This window comes from Salvelinus namaycush, chromosome 20 (assembly GCF_016432855.1).
Source record: "Salvelinus namaycush isolate Seneca chromosome 20, SaNama_1.0, whole genome shotgun sequence".
NCBI lineage: Eukaryota > Metazoa > Chordata > Actinopteri > Salmoniformes > Salmonidae > Salvelinus > Salvelinus namaycush.
This window is the reverse complement of record NC_052326.1, coordinates 28,909,121-28,926,670: the sequence shown is the minus strand read 5'-3', so window position 1 is coordinate 28,926,670 and position 17,550 is coordinate 28,909,121. Positions and strand designations below refer to the sequence as shown.

Genomic DNA, 17,550 nt, shown 5'->3' with positions numbered 1-17,550 from the left:
TCTTTTTCCTTTTGTTTGGTCTTGATTGTACACACCTGGTTTCTATTACGTTATAATTTATTCCCTATTTAACCCTCTGGTTCCATCATGGTTTTGTGCATGTTTATTGTTGTCAAGTTGGCTCGTTTATGTGCTCTGGTTTTTGTTCTCCTTGATGGAAGATTGTTTATTGAGTAAAGTTACGATATTTACTCATCTCTGTGTCCTGCGCCTGACTCCACCTTACCCACATCACCTAGACGATTGACAATATTTGAGATTCTTCAAAGTAGCCAACCTTTGCCTTGATGACAGCTTTGCACATTCTTGGCATTCTCTCAACCAGCTTCATGAGGTAGTCACCTGGAATGCATTTCAATTAACAGGTGTGCCTTGTTAAAAGTTCATTTGTGGAATATCTTTCCTTCTTAATGCGTTTGAGCCAATCAGTTGTATTGTGACAAGGTAGGAGTGGTATACAGAAGATAGCCCTATTTGGTAAAAGACTAAGACCATATTATGACAAGAACAGCTCGAATAAGCAAAGAGAAACGACAGTCCATCATCACTTTAAGACATGAAGGTCAGTCAATGCGGAAACATTTCAAGAACTTTGAAAGTTTCTTCAAGTGCAGTCGCAAAACCATCAAGCGCAATGAGGAAACTGGCTCTCATGAGGACCGCCACAGGAAAGGGACCCAGAGTTACCTCTGCTGCAGGGGATAAGTTCATTAAAGTTAACTGCACCTCAGATTGCAGCCCAAATAAATGCTTCACAGAGTTCAAGTAACAGACACATATCAACATCAACTGTTCAGAGGAGACTGCGTGAATCAATGTAGAAAATAGTAAAAATAAAGAAAAACCCTTGAATGAGTAGGTGTGTACAAACTTTTGACTGGTACTGTAGGCTACTGCAGATATACGCAAAACAAAAGCCCATATACACTGAGTATACAAAACATTTGGAATACCTGCTCTTCCGTGACATAGACAGACCAGGTGAATCCAGGTGAAAGCTATGATCCCTAATTGATGTCACTTGGTAAATACACTCCAACCAGTGTAGATGGAGGAGACAGGTTAAAGAAGGAATTTTTAAGCCTTATGACAATCGAGACATGGATTGTGTATGTGTGCCATGCAGGGTGAATGGGCAAGACAAAAGATTTAAGTGCCTTTGAACCAAGTATGGTAGTAAGTGCCAGGCGCACCGGTTGAATTTATTACCTGAAAAAGGTAGGCTAGGACATTTGCAGCATATACGCTACATATACAAAAGTATGTGGACACCCCTTCAACTTTGTGGATTCGGCTATTTCAGCCACACCCGTTGCTGACAGGTGTATAAAATCTAGCACACCGCCATGCAATCTCCATAGACAAACATTGGCATGGAATGGCCTTACTGAAGAGCTCAGTGACTTTTAAAGTTTTAGTTTATTTAGTTTAGTTTATTAATTCGACCATTTAAAAAAAACAAGCACACGTAAAACTTAAAAGCCATACATGCACATGAATAAAATCATAGAGGATAACACACAATAAAGTCTGGGACTTATTTCCATTGTCACCGTCATAGGATGCCACCTTTCCAACAAGTCACTTCATCAAATTTCTGCCCTGCTAGAGCTGCCCCGGCCAACTATAAGTGCTGTTATTGTGAAGTGGAAACGTCTAGGAGCAACAATGGCTCAGCCGCAAAGTGGTAGTCCACACAAGCTCACAGAACGGGACCGCCGAGTGCTGAAGGGCATAAAAACTCCTGTGCAACACTCACTACCGAGTTCCAAACCGCCTCTGGAAGCAATGTCAGCACAACAACTGTTTGTCGAGAGCTTCTTGAAATGGGTTTCCATTGCTGAGCAACCTCACACAAGCCTAAGATCACCATGCGCAATGCGAAGCGTCGGCTGGAGTGGCGTAAAGCTCGGCGCCACTGGACTCTGGAGCAGTGGAAACGCGCTCTCTGGAGTGATTAATCACACTTCACCATCTGGCAGTCTGATGGACTAATCTGGTTTTGGCGGATGCCAGAAGAACGCTACCTGCCCGAATGCATAGTGCCAACTGTAAAGTTTGGTGGAGGAGGAATAATGATCTGGGGCTGTTTCTCATGGTTTGGGCTAGGCCCCTTAGTTCCAGTGAAGGGAAATCTTAATGTTACAGTATACAATTACATTCTAGACGATTCTGTGCTTCTAAATTTGTGGCAACAGTTTGGGGTAGGCCCTGTCCTGTTTCAGCATGACAATGCCCCCGTGCACAAAGTGAGGTCCATACAGAAATGGTTTGTCGAGATCGGTGTGGAAGAACTTGACTGCGCAGAGCCCTGACCTCAACCCCATCGAACACCTTTGTGATGAATTAGAATTCTAAATGGATTAAATAAATAAAAAATCCTCATCAATATACACAAAATACCGCATAATGAAAAAGCGAGAACAGGTTTTAGATATTTTTGCAAATGTATTAAATGTATTAAAAATGCACAGAGCCCTGACCTCAACCCCATCGAACACCTTTGGGATGGATTGGAAAGCTGACTGCAAGCCAGGCCTAATCGCCCAACATCAGTGCCCGACCTCAATAATGCTCTTGTGACTGAATGGAAGTAAGTCCCTGCAGTAATGTTCCAACATCTAGTGGAAAACCTTTCCAGAAAAATTAAGGCTGTTATAGCAGCAAAGGGGGGACCAACTCCATATTAATGCCCATGATTTTGGAATGAGATGTTCGACGTGCAGATGTCCACATACTTTTGGTCATATAGTGTATATATCAATCTTGAACAGGATTATCTATTTTGGATGCAATTTGAATGGAATTGATGGAGAGTGAAAGACTGCGAAAGAGTGCTCGCATGCACATTGATTTAAAGCAACGATATTCGAGTGATAGGCTGTTTTAAAAACTCTGCAGCTGCAAAAAATAAAACATCTTTACAAGTAAAAAATAAGGTGACCCCTGAAAGCCAGATGGACATGTGTAAATTAGACAAGCATTCAGTCTTCATATTACAGTAGCATAGGCTATGCTGCAGCAAATGTAGGCCTAACTGACACAATAAAAAAAAGTTACCATGATGAGATGATACATGCATTGTGAACTGCGCTCCATACTAAGATGCAATGTCTGTCCCCACCCTGAGCGTTGATGATTGGTCGTGCAGATAGCGGAGTGAAGGCCGTGAATTCAATTAAATTCAAAAGGGCTTTATTCATATGGGAAACATATGTTTACATTGCCAAAACAAGTGAAATGAACAATAAACAAAAGTGAGAAGAAATAAAAACAACATAAAAAATGTACAGTAAACACTGATAAAGGTTTCAAAAGGATAAAGACATTTCAAATGTTTAAATGTTATATTATCAGCTATGTACAGTGTTTATAACAATGTGCAAATAGTTGTAGGTTAAATAGTAGGGGAAGATAATTAAACAGATAAATGGTTGTATTTACCATGTTGTTTGTGCTCCATTGGTTGCCCTGTTTTGATGGCAACGGGTCACAAATCTTGCTGCAATGATTGCACATTGTGATATTTCGCCTAACAGATATGGGAGTTTATCAATGTTTGATTCGTTTTCAAATTCTTTGTGAGTCTATGTGATCTGTGGGATATATGTGTCTCTAATATGGTCATACCTTTGGCAGGAGAAATGGAAGTGCAGCTCAGCTTCCACCTAATTTTGTGGGCAGTGGGCACATAGCCTTTCTTCTTTCGAGAGCCAGGTCTGCCTATGATGGGCTTTGTCAATAGCAAAGCTATGCTCCCTAACTTTGTACATAGTCAAGGATTTTCTTAATTTTGGGCCTGTCACAACAGTGTTTAGGTATTCTGCTACTGTGTATTCTCTGTTAAGGGCTAGATAGCATTCCAGTTTGCTCTGGTGTTTGGTTGATTCCTTTCAGTTATCTTTTTGTTTTCTCATAATTTGGTTGGGTCTGATTGTGTTGCTGTCCTGGGGTTCTGCGGGGTCTGTTTATGTTTGTGAACAGAGCCCTAGTACCAGCTGGCTGAAAGGACTCTTCTCTAGGTTCATCTCTCTGTAGGTGAGGGTTTTGTGGTGGAATGTGTGGGGATTGCTTCCTTTTAGGTGGTTATAAAATTGAACAGCTCTTTTCTCGATTTTGATATTTTAAGGGTATAGTCTCAATTGGGGGCTTGTCCCATTTTGTGAATTCTTGGTTGGTGAGTGGACCCCAGACCTCACAACCATAGAGAGCAATGGGTTCTGCAACTAACTGAAATATTTTTTTGCTAGATCCTAATTGGGATGTCGAGTTTTATGTGCCTTTTGATGGCATAGAAAGCCCTGTCTCTTAGTGTTCATAGCCTTGTGGAAGTTACCTGTGGTGTTGATGTTTAGGCCGTGATAGATATATTTAGTTGTGTGCTCTAGGGTAACGGTGTCTAGATAGAATTTGTATTTGTTGTCTTGGCAACTGGAGCTTTTTAGAACACCATTATCTTTGTCTTACTAAGATTTACCGTCAGGGCCAAAGTCAGACAGAATCTGTGCAGAAGATCTAGGTGCTACTGAACGTCCTTAGCTCTCTCTCTCTCTCTAGTTCCAGCCCTCCTTTGGGTCCATCCCCCTCCCTGTAAAATGTGCTATTGGAGATGTATGTCATGTGCGATATACCATGATCAGCAGCTGGATATAACGGTAGTGGTGAAGAAAAACAATGCTGTTGAAATGGCAGTGGCACCAGTTTTCTCATAGATGCCTGATTGTTGGTATTTTTCTGGCTACCCTTCTGTGCCTACAGAACAGAAGTTTGAGTCTGTTAGACCATTGCTCTGTGCCCAGCGAATGGTTGAGGAGGTTAGAGCCTGTCTGACCCAGTAATGTGTTTCATAACTGGGCTAAAGGCCTTGCCTGCAGTGTAGCGCGGCCGGGTCCATTGTCCCTGGGCACAGGCCCGTGTGATGGGGGAGTAACCCGGGCCAACCTCACATAACAGTGACTCATCCATCAGCCCTGCCTGCCTGGTGACTAGGCCAGAAACTCACCTATTCATTCATGCACATACACACACACACACACACACACACACACACACACACACACACACACACACACACACACATAATCAAACAGACACACACCAAAACACAAGCGCTTATGCACACTCACACACATACCAGTACACTAACATACAGTCCAGTGCACTTGATGTTTGGTTAAGTTGGGTGTTTTTCCCCTGGTCCATTTCCCTGCTGGTCCCTCTTCCAGAAAGCTGGATTAGAGTGAGACCGATGTCTCCGATGTAATGTAGGTCCTGGAATCAGAGGCACCGGGAGCCTGCACACACACACACACACACACACATATTCACACAAACACATATTCACTCACAACTCCTAAACCTTCACCCTTTGCCCCCCTTGGTAGGGAGTCCCTCACGGGTCAGGGCCAGACAGGAGGGGTTGTCCTGGGCTAGAATACACCATGTAATCCCAATTTGCCCCCACTCTTAGCTCTCCTTCTCTCTACATTAGAACTAGGACCTGGTCATGGCTAGCGCTGTAGGATCCATTATTCCCAACCCTAATCCCAGTTGGGAAATTGAACATTGGGGATTAGCGTGTGTATGTGTGATTAGTCCCTGCCTGCTCCTCCATGCTAACCTCCCATCCCACCATGTCCTGTAATTTCTCATCCCAGCTAGCCTCATAGCAGATTGGGCCAACAGTCAACACGTAACCCATTTAGACATAAATTGTCATTTACGTAACTCTCTATTTGTCTCTGTCCGGGAATATCACCCTATTTACATCTGTACGGGACATGTGTTTGTGTGTATCTGGAGGTGTATTTATGAAGGTCTATAAAGCTGCTTGTGACCTGATTGTTTATCTATCAAAAATGTTGTTGTTCTTCTTGGAAGGCTTTGTGAAGTTGCTTAATAGAATTGTTAATGCAGCTCTCTGTTAGCCTCTCTCTCTATGACACTTTGGTAATGCCTGCTATTTGTGCCTGCTGCACCATTTGTTTGGCGTTTTGTCTCTGTGTACTGTTCGTCTGTAAAATGGGTGTAGTTCTGCCGAGGCGCGGAGGAGCAGCGCGCCCTCACTTTTTTCAATCTGAGAATTGAGTTCGACAGTATGAGTCATAATACCCATTAAACCTAGCGGTAAAACCCGGAAATGGTTTCAATTGTTTTTTCACAATTCATTTTTCCGTCAGGATTTTAGAACTACTTCATATAAGGTCTGTGTTTCGTGTAGGCTTACCCTGGAGTAATGTATTGATAACCGCACAAATCTCCCAGACAAGATAACTTTTATAAATATATTCGCCTGTAATCATCACCCCAAAATGAAACGCTAATTAGCCGCTAATGTGTCTATTATACAGAACTACACATCCTGTCACAAGCTTTGACGTCATCCATCAAAGCACATTTCTCCATGCAAATTTATCGACAAGTAGCAAGTAACTTTTTAGTTTCTTGTGTAAATAATTGTTATTTTTCATGTGTATTCTTGTTTAGCATTTTTTAAATTAAATAGCTAATTACTTTAGCGTTTATACTTGTTTTTAAATTACCCTGGCCTTTGTAGCTAACCTTCTGTTGATCAGAAGAAAGGATGGTTCTGTGCTATGTACCGGATTGTAACCACTATTCTGATAAGCACACGTGTATTTGATAGTTTTCCAACCTCTGTAAACGAGAGGCATCGCTGGGGATGTGTGATAAGGTAAGCCCTGTTTGCTAGCTGCTAACAAGCTATTTTAGTTAGGTCAAAGATCTGTGGTTACCTAGATGCTTTTGAAAATTAGCTAAATAATCAGCTCCAGTAGTTACGTATAAAACACACGTTACCTTCCTTACAAGTAACAAAGAAAATCAGCACAGGCTAGCACAATGATTGTCGTCCCCTTTTATTATTAATTAGTGTGAACTAGCCAGCTAGTTAATTTTTGCTCACGGTTGGTGTAGTCATACTTTTTCACATGGTGACATGCTAGCTAACTTTAGCCCACCAGCGTAGAGATATAGCTAGTTAGGTAAAAATCGACTGGTGGGCTAGTTAGGCACCTTGGCTGGCTAGTTAACTATATTAGCTAATGTTAGCTAGCTAACGTTGCACCTTATCTCATCATGGTGTAGTTGGACTTTCCTGGCTGACGGTGACATACTAGCGAATATGCCTAACATTGGCGATTAACGCTAACGTTAAATATCCCTGCCCTGTTGGACTAACTAGCAAAGTTAGCTAAATATCCGTGCCCTGGTGGGCTAGCATGTGGCCATATGGAAAAATGACTACACGAACGGGAGTTAACGTTAAGTAGCTGTCTAGTTAGCTCACAAAGGACTTGTGGGATCAATGTTTTCCCATACAAAATACAAACGGTTTTGTTCCACGGCTGTATATGTTGTACATCCCTAATCACATAACCTGTGAAGTCAGTTAAACAGTACCAGTCAAAGGTTTGGACACACCTACTCATTCAAGGGTTTTTCATAATTAAAAAAAATATTTTCTACATTGTAGAATAATAGTGAAGACACAGAATAATGTAGTAACCAAAAAAGTGTTAAAACAATTTTTAAATTCTTCAAATAGCCACCCTTTGCATTGATTACAGCTTTGCACACTCTTGGAATTCTCTTAACCAGATTCACCTGGAATGCTTTTCCAACAGTCTTGAAGGAGTTCCCTCATATGCTGAGCACTTGTTGGCTACTTTTCCTTCACTCTGCGGTCCAACTCATCCCAAACCATCTCAATTGGGTTGAGGTCGGGTGATTGTGGAGGCCAGGTCATCTGATGCAGCAATTCATCACTCTCCTTCTTGGTCAAATAGTCCTTACACAGTCTGGAGGTGTGTCCTGTTGAAAAACAAATGATAGTCCTACTAAGTGCAAACAGATGGGATGGCGTATCTCTGCAGAATGCTGTGGTAGCCATATTGGTTGTGTGTCTTGAATTCTAAATAAATCACAGACAGTGTCACCAGCAAAGCACCCCCAAACATCACACCTCCATGCTTCACGGTGGGAACCACACATGCGGAGATCAACCGTTCACCTACTCTGCGTCTCAGGCACAGTGGTTGGAACCAAAAATCTCAAATTTGGACTCATCAGATCAAAGGGCAGATTTTCACCGGTCTAATGTCCATTGTTTGTGTTTCTTGGCACAAGCAAGTCTCTTCTTCTTATTGGTGTCCTTTATTAGTGGTTTCTTTGCAGCAATTCAACCATGAAGGCTTGATTCACGCAGTCTCCTCTGAACAGTTGATGTTGAGATGTGTCTGTTACTTGAACTCTGAAGCATTTACTGGGGCTGCAATTTCTGAGGCTGGTAACTAATGAATTTATTCTCTGCAGCAGAGGTGACTCTTGGTCTTCCTTTCCTGTGGCGGTCCTCATGAGAGCCAGTTTCATCATAACGCTTTATGGTTTTTTGTGACTGCACTTGAAGTAACTTTCAAAGTTCTTGAAATTTTCCAGGTTGTCTGATAATTTCTTAGAGTAATGATGGACTGTTGTTTGTCTTTGCTTATTTGAGCTGTTCTTGCCATAATTTGGACTTGGTCTGAATTACTGAACAAAAATATAAATGTAACATGTAAAGTGTTGGTCCCATGTTTTCACGAGTTGAAATAAATTATCCCAGAAATGTTCCACCCCACATAAAGCTTATTTCTCTAAAATGATGTGCCAATTTTGTTTACATCCCTGTTAGTGAGCATTTCTTCTTTGTCAAGATAATCCATCCACCTGACAGGTTTGGCATATCAAGAAGCCGATTAAACAGCATGATCATTACACAGGTGCACCTTGTGCTGGGGACAATAAAAGGCCACTCTAAAATGTGCAGTTTTGTCACTCAACACAATGCCGCAGATGTCTCAAGTTTAGGGAGCGTGCAATTAGCATGCTGACTGCAGGAATGTCCAACAGAGCTGTTGCCAGAGAATTTAATGTTAATTTCTCTACCATAAGCTGCCTCCAACATCGTTTTAGAGAATTTGGGGAATCCATTTTATGCATATTCTATAATGATAGGCTACTCAATTGGCTACATCCGTCGGTACAAACTTTGAGGAAATTGTCATAAAGAACTCAGTTAAAACTACACCACTGGTCTGTAATGGTGTTTGGTGAGAGGGGGAACCATTCTTTTTGTTTTATATTCAGACTAGCACTCCTACAAGCCCAATTTAGGCCAAGACAACAACGCAGAGCCCTTCTCCTCACCATCAGTTCATATCTGTTTCTTTTTCCCTGCTCTGTATCAGCTGATAAGAATAACACGCCAAACAGGATAACAGAAAGGGAAAATGTTTTGACTTTCCCTCTGTGTTCCTCTATCCCCCAGATTCAAATTATCTTCTGATTTGGCATCAGAATGCAAAGTAGAATTTAGCAGAAGCAGTTACTAATTCAGCAGATATTAACATAAATGTATTTATCCCCCTCTAAATATCACAGGAAGCTGCTGATGGGCAAAAGGCTCATAATAATGACCGGAACAGAGCAAATGTAATGGCATCAAACACCTGGAAACCATGTATTTGATGCCATTCAACTAATTCTGCTCCAGTCATTAACACGTGCCTGTTCTCTGCAATTAAGGTGCCACCAACTTCCTGTGCTACTGTAGATACTGTAGATATTTTGTCTCTGTCTGTTCTCTATGCTTGCTTTTCTCCCCTCCCCCACTTTCGCTTGTCTCTCGTTCCTCTTTGTTTGCTTGTTCCTGTTCCTTCCTCAGTGCTTAGTTCCCGCCCAACAACAGCTGCTGGGCTCTGATAGGCTGAAGCGGGGTAGGAGGAGGCGCTGAGGAAAATGTTTTGATCATTTTCTTGCTCTGAGTTCAGTACAGACGTCAGTTTAGTATCATCGACAGACAGAGAGAGTCAGGAACAACCCACGCTCGCTCTCACACACAACCTACAGCCCCGGAGCTGTCTAAAACAACAATTTAGTAGCACTGTGTACACAGGGAGATTACCTTAACCCAAGCCTGGACTATACTACTCTGCTTTTGGACCAGGAAAGAACAGGGAACTAAAGGATTTTTCTCTTTTCTTCTCCTTCCTGCTATGCCCTTTGTTTTCCCCACTGTGGTCTCTGCTGTCCTAGCAGGCGTCCACTAGCGCCCCCCAGTGAAACAGAGCGGTACAGCCAGAGCATAGGGAGCCCGGGCAGCCTCATCGTGGGCCCCTCCAGTTTAGCTGTCCGATGCGGAGTGAGGATGAGTCCTGCTCTAGAAGCCCTCATGCAGGCAGACGGGACACCCCCCTATCCTGGGAAAGGGGTGATGCTTGAGCCTTTTGTGCACCAGGTGGGGGGCCACTCCTGCGTGCTACGTTTCGGCGACCAGACCATCTGCAAGCCCCTCATCCCCCGAGAACATCAGTTCTACAAGAGCCTGCCCCCCGAGATGAGGAAGTTCACCCCACAGTACAGAGGTAAGCTTATTCCCTTACCCCACCCTAAACCCACAATATAACACTGTCATTGGAATAACATCCATTATGCTGTGTGTTTGTGCGGTGTGTTTGTGCGCTATTGCTACTGCCCAGTATTAATCTCCCCATATTCCTCCTTCAACCTGGTATCAGATCATTTTGTGTTATTCTGTATGAAATCTGAGATACTCCATTTAGTATGATGTGTTACGTTTCGTGTATTAATTTGTGGATGTCCATCACCCATTTCCTATGATATGTTACGAATTTGTAAAATGTACTATAATGTTAAGAATTATCAAAACATACATTTAGAAAATCCGTAACATAGTGTATTACATGTTACGAATTTGTAAGACGTACTATATGTTGAGAATTTGGAAACGTTTGATACGTTACAAATTCTGGCCAGATGGCTAACATTAGCTAGCTGGCTAACATTAGCTAGTAGGTAGGTTAAGTTTAGGATTTAGGTTAAAGGGATAGGGGAAGGGTTAGCTAAAAGTGTTGGCGAAGGATTAGCTAACATGCTTTTTTTTTAGCTACTTGCAAAGCAAAGGATTAGCTAACATGCTAAGTAGTTGCAAAGTAGCTAAAAAGTAGTAAGTAGTTGAACAGTTGCTAATTAGCTCAAATGCTAAAGTTAGCATTGATGAGATTTAACCTCTCAAACCATTGGGTTAATTTTGCCTTAAATAACCATCTGTCTTATGTAACTAGACCAAATGTAACATATCATACTAATTTGAGTGTCCCAGATTTACATTTACTATGTTAAGTTTAGTCTATGAGACCAGGCTGCCTTCTGTCTCTTTCTCTACCTCCACCCCTCCATCTCTCAAATGTATTCTCCCTGGTCCTCTACTGATATGGTTGGCTGGTGTGTTTTTGTATTATTGGCTGCATTTAGGATTACAGCAGGTCACTGGAGATGGCAGTACCACGGCACAAAGGGATTTGTTTTATGTTGGCGTGTAAGTGAGGGTGGGGGACAGACAGTATGTGACTCCATGATGCGTCAGGGCTATGCAGTAGTGAGAGGTTGTTCTGCGAACGGCTATTTTTGAATTGATCTTTTTGGTGAACCCGAATCGCATCAGTGAAAGAGCTGTTCATTTGTCTCCCTGATTTGCATAAAAATTATAATTGAACCTTTATTTAACTAGGCAAGTCAGTTAAGAACAAATTCTTATTTACAATGACTGCCTGCCCCAGCCAGATCCTAACCTCGGACGACGGGGTTAGGTGATACAGCCTGGAATCGAACCAGGGCCTGTAGTGACGCCTCTAGCACGAGATGCAGTGCCTTAGACCACTGCACCACTCGGGAGCCTACTACTACTGCCCTTTTGACTTCAAAACAAGTTTTTCTGCAGATAACTTACAAAATAATTCTCTAAAGAGGGTGAATCGTCACTGCAGAAACAATACATAATGGGGAGAGAGCGTCAATCTGGTCCACTGGTCCACAAAAATGGTAACCTACCTTTTGGGCTTTACAATGGAGATTAGCATTTTTTTCAGTGGTTCTAGTTCAATTTTGAAGCATTTTGAACTAGGTGCCGTCAGAATCAAATGAGACGTCTCTTTTACGTGAACGGAGCCAAATGAGCCGGCTCACTGAAAAGACTCGGAATGCACATCACTACTCTGCAGTGTCAGGTAATGTAATGGTGGAGACTGGAGAGGGGTATGGCAGGATCTTTATCACCTGGCGGCTAGGTGTGACCCCTTTATCAAAGGACAGGGCATTTTGCATTAGACAAAGCGGGAGAGATGACTGTCATGGAAATAAATACACACACACACACACACACACACCTTGGGTGGAATATCACATTCTGTTTAGTTTTTTATTTATCATGAAGATACACTCGTTGCCTCCTGACACTTGCATGCACAGATAGGCATAAACACACACACACACACATACACTTTCTATAGCATCACTCCTACTCCGGTTATGTGACAGAGTTGAGGCGCTAGTATGGTATCTGACTCTGCAGCAATGTATTGTGGGACTATAAAAAGACCAGTGGGATTTGGAGAGGAAGATGTAGAAAGAAGAGCGCAGACATCTGATGACACTGAGAAATATTCCACATCAAACACACATGTTCACTTCTGCTCAAAACACTCTTTCACACACACACACCCATTCTCACACTCATACAAACTCATTTATGCTGCCCATATACAGTCACTTTCACATACTCACAAAGTACATTAGTCACAGGTACTCACACACTCATCCTCACATGCCCGATGACAGTACAGCTCTGACAGTTGGAACAGGCCTGGACAGTAGAGGGTTAACTGTTGCAGGGTAGTGTCATCACTGTGCATGACATCACTCAGGGCAGGCGCTGCAGAGGAGAGATAAGCGCTGGGTTCCATTGTCCTTCATGTCACTAGCCAACCCCCCCTAGTATCATCTCATACACATAGGCCCTAATGAAGGATCTGTCTTTATGCTTCAGAGAACCTTTTCTCCAGTGTCAACCAAGGATGTTTTGTTGTGTAAATATTACGGAAAGGCTGGGATTTTCTTGTTTTGTGCTGTCATATTTTCATGTTTATATCCAATGGGATGATGTGTATTCATCTCACTCCCCCTCCCTATCTCGCTCCATCTTCCAATCCCTCCATCCCTCTCTCTGGTTTGTGTCAGCTCCTGCAGTTGTGATGTTTTACTCTTCCTGTCTTGAAACCACCAGTCTGCAGTGAGAGCTGCAGTACACATGGGGGTTTATTGGGTAGAGCAGGGTTTCCCAAACTCTGTTTTGTGCCAATCCCCCCCCCCCCCCCTGGGTATACATTTTGGTATTTGCCCTAGCACTGCACAGCTGATTCAAATAGCCAATTCATCATCAAGCTTTGATTATTTTAATCAGCTGTGTAATACTAGGGCAAAATCCAACACATGCACTCAGGGGTGGCCCCAGGATCAAGTTTGGGAAACCCTGGGATAGAGGTAGGGGGTGCGTTCATGTTTGGGGAACACATAAATTATCCCTGGACTAAGAAACAGTGTGTATACAGTTTTCTATGAAAGTGTTCCGGAGACCACCACCCTCCTCCACCCTCCTCTGCCCCCCCCCACTCTGTCCATCCCTTCCCTTTTTCATTTGTTAGTGTGTTTGGATTATTGCCTACAATTGAACTATATGAAAAGGCAAGTCAGACCTGAAAGGACTCGTCCGAGTGGCAGTGTACGCAAAGTGCCTCACTTGATGGAACTTTTGTATCTTTATGAAATAATAGAATATCACACTGTTGGGTGAACGTCTTCATTTCTGGTGTGTTGTCATGGTTGTATTTGAGTTTATACAGTGTATCTTTGCTGTGCTTTCTATTGGGTTGAAATGTTGTAGTACTGTATGCGTATCAGTTGATTTGTGTTTCTGGGTGGGTTTGGTAGTTGCTTAATAAAGTTTGGACTGAGTGTCATACATTCGAGCCTCCTGTGGTGTTTGTGTATCTCTTTGCTTCTTGGGTTCATTCTCACATTTTTATTACGTTTTTTTTATTTAACATATACATTTGAAGTTCTTAGAAAGACACTGTTTTTGTTGTCACTCATTGATCTCTTTGCTGCGTCCTTGCCCCCCCCCCCCCCCTGCTCTCTCTCTCTCTCTCTCTGCTCCCTCCATAGGAATGCCTGTGTTTGTTTGCATCTCTCTTTACAGTGTGTATTTGGCTGGAGGCAGGACCTAGTGGGTAAGAGCTGCCTATGACAACCCAATTACGGGGAGGTCTTGGCTTCAGCATAGCATTATAAAATAAGAATTCCAATGCCGGGTACTAACCACCTTCCTATCCTTCTCTCTCCCCCTTCCCTCCATCTCTCCCTCTATCAGGTGTGGTGTCAGTCAGCTTTGAGGAAGATGAAGAGGGCAACCTATGCCTCATTGCCTACCCCCTCCACAATGAACCAGAGAACCTGGAAAACAAGGACCCCTCATCCGACTGCGAGCCCAAGAGCAAGATGATCAAATGGGGTAACAAGAAGACATCGTCCCTACTGCTGGAGAACGACAACTACAGCAAAGACTGGGCCAGACAGAGCACTAAAGAGAACAAGAGCAAAAGGTGAGCTCATACACTTACATCCATACACATACTATATATCCAAACACCAACATGCAGCAAAGATGTAAAGTGAGGGGTAGATATCTAACCTCTTTTCTCGCTCTGTGTGTAGTTATAATGGTGCGGAGGCGCAGCAGCAGGCTGAGGTTCTCTGCTACAGTCTGGATCAGAAGCAAATTAAACACAACCCCTGGAGTCTGAAATGCCACCAGCAGCACCTCCAGAGGATGAAAGAGAACTCCAAACACCGCAACCAATACAAATTCATCCTGTTGGAGAACCTGACATGGCGTCACGCGGTGCCGTGCGTGCTGGACCTGAAGATGGGCACGCGGCAGCATGGTGACGATGCGTCAGAGGAGAAGAAGGCCAATCAGATTCGCAAATGTCAACAGAGCACCTCTGCCTCCATCGGTGTCCGCCTTTGTGGCATGCAGGTGTACCAGTCAGACTCAGGCCAGCTGATGTTCATGAACAAGTACCATGGGCGTAAGCTGAGCCTGCCGGGCTTCAAGGAGGCCCTGTTCCAGTTCTTCCACGATGGACAGCGTCTGCGGCGCGAGCTGCTTTCCCCGGTGCTGTGGAAGCTCAGGGAGATGCAGGAAACCCTGGAGTCCTGCGAGTCTTACCGCTTCTACTCCTCCTCCCTCCTCATCATCTATGATGGGGAGCCCCCCCGCACCTGTGCCCCCACCCGACCTCGCCACCGCGGAGGAGAGGAGGGTGACGATGACGAGCCCTCAGATGAGGAAGAGGAGGAAGAGAAAGAAGGTGCATTTGGGTTCCCCCGTGGATCGGCAGCTGGCAGCAGTGCTGGTGGGAGCAGTAACGGCAGCAGTAAGGGAAGCGCTGGTCGCTCATCCCGCGGTGGAGGAGGGGAGGCCAGCAGCCCGGCGGTGGATGTGAGGATGATAGATTTTGCCCACACAACGTGCCGCCATTACGGGGAGGACAGTGTGGTGCATGAGGGTCAGGACAGCGGCTACATCTTCGGCCTGCAGAACCTCATCACTATCATCTCCCAGCTGGAGGAGCACAGCGCCGACTGAGCCTGAGCCTCCACTCTGGAAAACTAATCTAACCTGGGAATAACAGCACTGAGCTGTAGCCCTGGTCTGCCCTCCTCTGCCACTAGCCTGGTCCTAATGGCCACGACACAGCCGGGGGTCTGACCCCCCCCCCCCCCCCCACCTACTGTAGTGGAGAAACAGGGAGCTTCCGGGTTGGTGCTGGGGTCGGTCCCGCACCCCCCGAACCAACATGGGACAGGACTGCTTGTGCACTCGTTTGCAACTTGTCTCTGTGACTGTTCTTCCTCTCTTTCTTCATCTGTTTATTTTCTATGTAGTGGGAGTGATAGTGTCTGAGACTCTGGTATATTAACAGGCTCAGGGACTCATGTAGCATCCTGTCCTCCTTTCCTCCTCTCTGCTCCTCTGTTAGACTGTTTTCTTTACTGTATGGTCTCTCTGAGAGAGGGACCAAAAGCTGAAGTGTAGTTCTGGAGGTTGTACTAGATGCTTTTAGACTGTATGGTGATGTGAAGTGTTTGTGGATGGCGTTTGGACTGCTGTTCCCCCAACAGCGCAGCACACATGAGTGGGGGTTGCTTCTGTACAGACTGAACGCGGCTAGGCCGGTCGCTCGGGCAGCTGGCAACTCCTCACTCTCCTATAGCCGATTTTTGTATTTCTTCTGGTGTTTCTGCAGACCCAAGCAACAAACAGACTTTTGTTATACTTTTGGCTGTCTGGATTTACAAAAATAACGTCGCATGGAAGGAGAATAAGATTTGGGTGAAGAAGAATGGATTTCTACCTTTTGTCAACAATACCCCCCTCTTACTGTTTAGTCTCTAAATCAAAGACATTTAAAGTGGGGGTTTATAAGGGAATAACATCATTACTTTGTCATTTTCTTTGTTTTTGTCTGATTTGCTCCTCTTCATTCCTGAAATGGTGACTGAACACAATATATTGATAAGGACAATAAATACAAAGACTATAGACTTTATTTTGTTTGTCATATTTCTTAAAAATTTAAACAAAATGGAGCAATGATGACAACATTCCATATTACTGTTCTGATAATGACTAGTGAATATTGTTTTTTGCAAGATACCTCTCTTGTAGACCTGTGTGTCACTAGTATGTTGGAAGAAAAATAAAGACATTTCTTGTGGTAAAAGCACTTTTCTGTCTGTCATTGAGTGCATAGTACTTCTAGGAAAGAGATGGGTGGGGGCACAGGGTGGTGGAAAATAAGGGGGGTCAGTGGCAATGTTCCCTCTAATTTTCAGGTCTGCAGGTTGCAAACTTGGAACGTTGTGAAAATTCTGTGCAACTTCCAGCAGGCGTTTACTGTGAACACTGAGGCTGTACCCACCTTAAGTTAGTTTTAACAGTGGCCAAGTAGGCTACTGTGGCTATTTGAGCTTGACATTAACCTGTTTATCCACTTCTGGTGACTGAAAATATTTTTGTGTTTTGATTAAAGAAACTACTTTACTAAATAAAATGCATTATTATTCCCTTTCCATTATTACAGAGAATCAAACAAATTATGATACCCTCTGCCTATTGGCTACTTAGGCTTGAATAAACTGTCTCAAAATACAACACTGCCCCTTTGACAACAAGAAAAATCTTTACCTGACTTGCTTTTCAATGATGGCTAGAAATACAAATGTTTTGTGCTCTTGTAGGAAGCAATCACTCCCCGATTGCTGACTACAAATTATCTATAGCTGGGCTAATCTCACCAACTAGCAAAGGATATGAACAAAATGTGCACAAGTGGCTACATGAAGCTCTTGCTTTGATCTCTGAGCAAGCGCATCTACTCACAACCAATGTTCCCTCAACGGTGCACAGTAGCCCTGAGACTGCCACGCAGCTCCATGGGACTACCTGGCAAGCGCAGAGGAAATATCAGCCCACAGAGAGAACAAGATTGAACTTCACTCAACTTTCTACAGTTTTCCCTGTTAACACTATCAACGTTTCCCTTTACTGTGGCAATTGTGATCGAATCA

The 17,550-nt window shown here is 43.7% G+C and overlaps 1 protein-coding gene across 1 annotated transcript; it reads left to right on the top strand.

The window, feature by feature from the left end:
* The first annotated feature begins 6,405 nt into the window (after window positions 1-6,405).
* Window positions 6,406-16,706, top strand: LOC120065212 (inositol hexakisphosphate kinase 2-like). Its single transcript, XM_039016011.1, has 4 exons — window positions 6,406-6,694; window positions 10,099-10,424; window positions 14,285-14,516; window positions 14,629-16,706. Exons 1-4 carry the CDS (start codon window positions 6,597-6,599, stop codon window positions 15,563-15,565), a joined length of 1,593 nt encoding a protein of 530 aa, XP_038871939.1. The 5' UTR covers window positions 6,406-6,596; the 3' UTR covers window positions 15,566-16,706.
* The last annotated feature ends 844 nt before the right edge of the window (window positions 16,707-17,550 follow it).

What these genes read in the sequence shown, in the direction of transcription:
- LOC120065212 (XM_039016011.1), top strand. Translation starts at nt 6,597, where the DNA reads ATGTACCGGATTGTAACCACTATTCTGATAAGCACACGTGTATTTGAT. An exon ending in CGCTGGGGATGTGTGATAAG is followed by an intron (nt 6,695 to 10,098) that starts GTAAGCCCTGTT and finishes CTGTCCTAGCAG; the next exon opens with GCGTCCACTAGCGCCCCCCA. An exon ending in AAAGAGAACAAGAGCAAAAG is followed by an intron (nt 14,517 to 14,628) that starts GTGAGCTCATAC and finishes CTCTGTGTGTAG; the next exon opens with TTATAATGGTGCGGAGGCGC.